The 6,210-nt window shown below is 38.1% G+C and overlaps 1 protein-coding gene across 1 annotated transcript; it reads right to left on the minus strand.

Moving 5' to 3' along the window:
- Positions 1-233: 233 nt before the first annotated feature.
- DEFB129 (defensin beta 129) lies at positions 234-2,908 on the minus strand. The gene is made up of 2 exons (XM_003941005.4): positions 2,820-2,908; positions 234-839 (listed from the first exon to the last, which is right to left on the minus strand). Exons 1-2 carry the CDS (start codon positions 2,875-2,877, stop codon positions 346-348), a joined length of 552 nt encoding a protein of 183 aa, XP_003941054.2. The 5' UTR covers positions 2,878-2,908; the 3' UTR covers positions 234-345.
- Positions 2,909-6,210: the final 3,302 nt, after the last annotated feature.

The raw sequence follows: 6,210 nt of genomic DNA on the forward strand, positions 1-6,210 counted from the left end.
TGAGAAAAGAAAATACATCTCCTGATGCTTTCCTTACTATTGCTCCAGGAAAAAAACACCATAAATGCTTGTTACAGAGGCCTAATCTAGGCCGTCCATGGGACAAACTCGATGCTGTAGTCAATTCCTGATGCTCACTTTTTCCTGGGCATCTAAACTTAAAAAATTCCATCCTTCCCTATCTCTGCCTCCTCTGTGAGGCTCTTGTGAGAATGATAACATTACATAAACTATAGGTGCTCAAACAGTATTTATTGAATGACTGATGACAGAAGAAACAGTTCTATGTCATTTTATAGATAGCAACAGTAGGAGGAACTTGGAGTTTTAAGGGAAAGTTCCGCATTACTGCTCTTCTGCTTCCTCCAGCTCCGGTGATGGTATTGGCAGTATGTTTGCTGGAGGTGGTGCTGGTTGGGGGGAGGCAGTGGCAGAATCTCTGCTTTCTTTGGTGTCACTCTTGTTAGAAGTAGCAGTGTACGTGATCTGTCCTGGGGTCATGGTGCTGGTGGTGGCAGAGTTCACAGGGGTGGCATTTGGAATGACGACAAAGTTGGTATTAGCAAAAAAGCTAGTGCTCTTGATTTGGGGGAGAACAGATAAAATGTGTTTTCTTGGTATCACAGCACTAGAATTCTTGGCATGTTTTAGCATTTCTCGGACGTCTTCACCAAGTATACTGGGTGTTTCATATAGCAGGTAGTTTTTAATCAACGTAATCACTTTTGGTCCAATACAACATTTTTTCATCTTGCATTTCTGTACCTCTCTTTCATCCACATTGCAGTGATCCCTGCATCTCCCAAAACCCATTAAACACCTTCTCAAGCCAATAAATTCTGCATAAAAAAGAGAAAAACATTGGGTCAAGGTTAATAACTAGAGATGATATTAAAACTGCTAGTGGGAGATGGACAGACTAAGAGTTTATTTATACTAAATTGAAAGCCCGGTGTTTAGGAATGTTGTTCAAGGCAAATGGGCAGGCCAAGAGAGGCTCTATGCCCCTCTTGAATTCAAAATAACTTTCCTATTTAGTCTGCCTCTCTTGAATAACTTTAAGAAGCAAAGGACATATAGCGGATAGAATAATTATTTGCTTTTAGGATAGAATTTTAGACCTTCAACTTAGCATCTTAGATACCTGTAGGACATCACTATCCCATCTCCATAGTCTTGGGAAATACCAATGAGAGCAAAGTCTATCATAAAACTAAGAAAGAAGTTCAAAAGAGAATCAATAGAATTTTCAGGAATCAATAGAATTTTCAGGAGTCCTAGCTGTTCGCCAAACCCAGTAGTCCATGACTTCTCTCTTCTCAACAATGCCAGATCTGTGATTCCTGAAGCATGGTGTTCTTCCATCTCTTCTAGCCTTTTTGGACACACTATCCCTCAGAAGTCTTGTTCGTTATCATAGCCTTAACCTCATCTCTACCAAGGTCACTTCTGTGTGGTTATCTATAATTCTAAATTCCCTGCTCAGCTTAGTTCTTTATCTGCTGAATGACTTTTCCATCCCAACATCTCATTTTTTTTTTTTCTGAATCAAGAAACCTTTCTCCCTTGTTCCTCTTAATAACTTAATGATTTTTCCATAAATTACAAGAGATTTATGTAGCATCTGCTAATTTTTGAAGCATGTTTGCATACATTTCCACATTGTTTTCTCATCAAATACAAAACAGAAAAATTATTATATGGGAAGCAGCTGCATTGATTAACCCCATTATACTCATGTGGAAATTGAAGTTCAAAGTGGTTAAGTGACTTTACCCAAGATGATACAGCCATACTTACTTATAGTACTACCCTTTACCTAGGGTTCCAAGACAAAAACATTAGAAACTTTGACTCTTTCACTTTTCCTGCCCCTACCCATTGCTCATTATTTCAAATAGCTGGATGATTCCTGTATTCTGAAACAAATCTCAATGCTTCTCCTTTCTTTTCCAAAACCAATAGTTACTCTTCTGGCTTAGGCTTTTGCCATAATGCATTCCTAGATGCCCATATGGTGGTTTGGGGGGTTTTCAGGAAGACCAAGGCTGAGAGAGGGCATAAGGCTCTGGAAAACCTAAAAGAATTCAAAATGGAGAACACAGGCCTGTTTACTGGATCTTGAGAAAGTTTTTTTTGTTGTTGTTGGGTTTTTTTTTGTTTGGTTTTTTTTGTTTGTTTGTTTGTTTGTTTGTTTGTTTGTTTTTTTAGCATGAGGAGAAGAACTGCCTCCTTTCTACACCAAAGCACAAACTGATAGGAACCTTTGCTTCAAGAAGTGGTTTCACAGGAAGGGGAATAACACACACTGGGGCCTGTTGTGGGAGGGAGAGCATCAGGAAAAATAGCTAATGCATGCTGGGCTGAATACCTGGGCGATGGGTTGATAGGTGCAGCAAATAGCCGTGACACACGTTTACCTATGTAACAATCTGCACATCCTGCACAAGTACCCCAGAACTTAAAAAAAAAAAGAGAGAGAGAGATGGTTTAAGATAGAAGTACAGCTAAAAGGCTGGGCTGGGTCTTCGCATGATAGATAGATACAGGGCAGGAAGGCAGCATTATATTTTGGATAGTTCCTGAATATACAAAAAATACCCTGCTTTCTCTGTAGCTTCCTGGGTATTCCCATCGGACACAGTCTGGGAGTTGGGGCCTATGAGAATGTATCAATGCATGACTGATACAATAGGTAAGCTCTTCAGCCATCGTTTTGAACATCTCATCTTTCAGTCTCTCTGAGTTTCCATTGTCATGGGCAGCCAAATCCTTGGTTCCTCACATCTACCCATCTTAAACCTGGTAATCCACATTACCTGTGTTCACCTGGTACTGTAGCATGAGGCTGGCAAAGATAGGAAAAAGGAGCTTCATGGTTGGGTGCCAGAGAGGAAGCCTTGGATCTGGGCTGATGCTCCTGAGCTCCAGCCTTTATTGGCCTCTTCATGGCCTTAGGCCATGAGCAATGAAGTGCAGCCAAAGTAGATTTGCGTGCTGCTCGCCGTAGCTGTGTTTTTTCTGACTCTGCTTGAAAACACCCTTTCTTGAACACCTCTTTGCAACAAATTCCTTGCTCTTGATCCTGGAGAAAAACATAAGATATATAAGAAAAGAAAGAAAGAGCAAGCCCTTTCTTTTTCTTTTTCTTTTTTTTATTTTTTCTTTTTCTTTTTTTTTGAGATGGAGTCTCACTCTGTTTCCCAGGCTGGATTGCAGTAACAAGACCTTGGCTCACTGCAGCCTCCCCCTCCCAGGTTCAAGTGATTCTCCTGCCTCAGGCTTTCAGGTAGAGTAGCTGGGACAACAGGCACAGGCCACTATGCCCAGCTAACTTTTGTATTTTTATTAGAGACTGGGTTTCACCATGTTGGCCAGGCTGGTCTTGAACTCCTGACTTCAATTCATCCGTCCACCTTGGCCTCCCAAAGTGCTGGGATTATAGGCGTGAGCCACTGTGCCCAGCTGCATGTCTCTTTCTTAATGTTGGAGTAGGATAAGAGTTAGATATTTGATTCACTAATTGTCAGCCAGTTGTGCTAAGATTGGCGCTTAGTGCATGAGAATTAGAAGAGCTAGAGGAGAATAAAGATTCTGTCTTGTTTGTACTGGTATGTCCAGTGGCCAGCATGGGTATTGGATCAAAATACAAACTCAGTAAATGTTTGTTAAACAAGTTTGTGGACTAATACTCTTGGCATATCTTTAACTTTTCAGTTTACAATGATTCCCACATCCTTTTAAAGTAGCAATTTAAAAAAACTTTTTTTAACTTCGGGGATACATGTGCAGGATGTGCAGGTTTGTTACATAGGTAAATGTGTGTCGTGGGGGCTGGTTGTACAGATTATTTCATCACCCAGCTATTAAGTCTAGTATCCGTTAGTTACTTTTTCTGATCCTCTCCTCTCACTTTCCGCCCTCCAGTAAGCCCCGGTGTGTGTTGTGCCCCTCTGTGTGTCCATGTGTTCTCATCATTTAGCTCCCACTTGTAAGTGAGAACATGCAGTATCTGGTTTTCTGTTCCTGCATTAGTTTGCTAAGGAAAATGGCCTCCAACACCATCCATACCCCAGCAAAGGACACGATCTCATTCTTTTTTATGGCTGCATAGTATTCCATGGTATATAGGTACCACATTTTCTTTATCCAGTCTTTATCCAAATGCCCAAATGATGGGCATTTATATTCCTTTGGATATATACCACATAATAGGATTGCTAGGTCAAATGGTATTTCTAATTTTAGGTCTTTGAGGGATCACTGCACTGTCTTCCATAATGGTTGAACTAATTAAAAGCAGCAATTTTTATGGTGTACTGCTCAGATTCCTTGGGTATAGCTGATTGATCCAGGGGTAACAGAACCAAACCTACCAATCAAATGCTTAGGACTTTTCCTAAGAAACTCAGATATTGAAGCTCATTGGCTCTGAAAATCACTCATTGTTCCAGTTTCAAGAGATTCCCTGGTTCCTTGCCTTCCTGAAATTCACATCTTTTTAGGATTTCATTAGTTACCAATGACTTCTCCGTTTTGTCCAAACTAAACTGTAATTTTTTAAAACTAAAAGCAAATCTTCTTATGAACTTTAAATTTATGAAATGTGTATTTTACTTCCATGAACAAAATAATCAAGCTTAGGCATACGTAGTTACTTACTACTTGTAAATATCAAGAGATAGAATTAACAGCCCTTTAGAATCAGTTAATCCTGATTAATTAATTAATCCAGAATATCACATATTAATTGGTTTCTGGTGTTTTAAGATGCATTAAAATAACCTTATCAAGTCTTGCTAGTCCAAAAGCAATAACAATATTGAGAGTACCAGTAAGAAGAGCAGCACAGTTATTAGGGAACAAAAACTTGAATTAATAAGAATTGGAAAGTTGTGAAAAATTAAGTATGTTGCATGTGTACATGGAATGAATCTATCAACAGTGTAGAATAATTTTGTAAAAAGACAAATTAGTCACATGTGCAAGGTGTTGCACTTATGTGTATCAGTTGGGAAATGAAAAACACTAGCTATTTTCAACAGAAATATTTCTAATATGCAGAATTATGTGCTTATAAACTCTCTTTAGAAGCTGACTGTGGGACTGGTCTCCCAGAATGACTTCCAGAACAATCCCAGCAAACTGGTCCAGCAGAAAATCTTCTAGTTCTTTCACAAGCAGGAAGGTAGTTTAACAGAAGTCTGTGATTAGACATGTTGAACTTCAAGAACACATCATGGTAGCTATAACATAAGAGCAAGGATATATTTCTGCTGCTTCTGCAACTATCTCTTGAAACCCGTAGAGCTAGGGATCAGACACTGGAATGTAACAGAAAAACTCAACTGAATTTTAGGAATTTAATTTCCCTAACAATTTAGAAGTGTCAGATTTTCAATTTCTTCTTGAATCACATCAAGTAATTGTTTATTTCTTCTAAATTTGATTTTTGGCATAAAGTTACTCCCAATATGTTCTTTGATCTCTTTGCTATCTATAGAGTTTGTAGCGATGGCTACATGATTTATTCCTCATATGGATAATGTGTTTTCGTTTTTTTCTTTGTCATTCCTGTGACAAGTTAATTAATTTGTCCTTTCAAAATCAACTTTTAGTTTTGTTGATTCTATGTTTGATTTTTATTTAATTATATTTTATTTTAAATGTGAAAATTAGAAAATATTTATTTTATCCTCTCAGCTTTATCTTCTTTTCTTTGAACATCCTTTTATTTTATTCTGTTACGGTTTTCTAACTTATTATTTGTGTTATCTCATAAATTTTCTGCTTTTCCTCAGTATAACCAAGTGGATAAGACTAATTTTCCCTTTATATATGCATTAGCTACACTTGCTAAGTTTTGATATGTAGTGTTTCATTATCATAATCATTCACCTAAAAATAAACACTTTTCGATTTCCACTGTGTCATCTTTTCTGATGTATGAATTAGTTTGGATCTTGCTATTCACAGTGTGATGGAAATACCAGCAGCATCAACACTTCCTGGGAGCTTGTCAGAAATGCAGGATTTCAACATATCCCAGAATGAGTCAATCAAAATCCGCATGTTAGCAAGATTCTTGGGTGATTTGTATGCACTTTAATATCTGAGAAAAACTGGTTGAGAAATGTGTTTCTTATCTGAGCATGTGAGGATTTTTTAGTTATGATTGAACTTTAAGAAGTTTGTGGAAGGTGACACTAA

Source organism: Saimiri boliviensis, chromosome 9, assembly GCF_048565385.1.
Source record: "Saimiri boliviensis isolate mSaiBol1 chromosome 9, mSaiBol1.pri, whole genome shotgun sequence".
Taxonomy (NCBI): Eukaryota; Metazoa; Chordata; class Mammalia; order Primates; family Cebidae; genus Saimiri; species Saimiri boliviensis.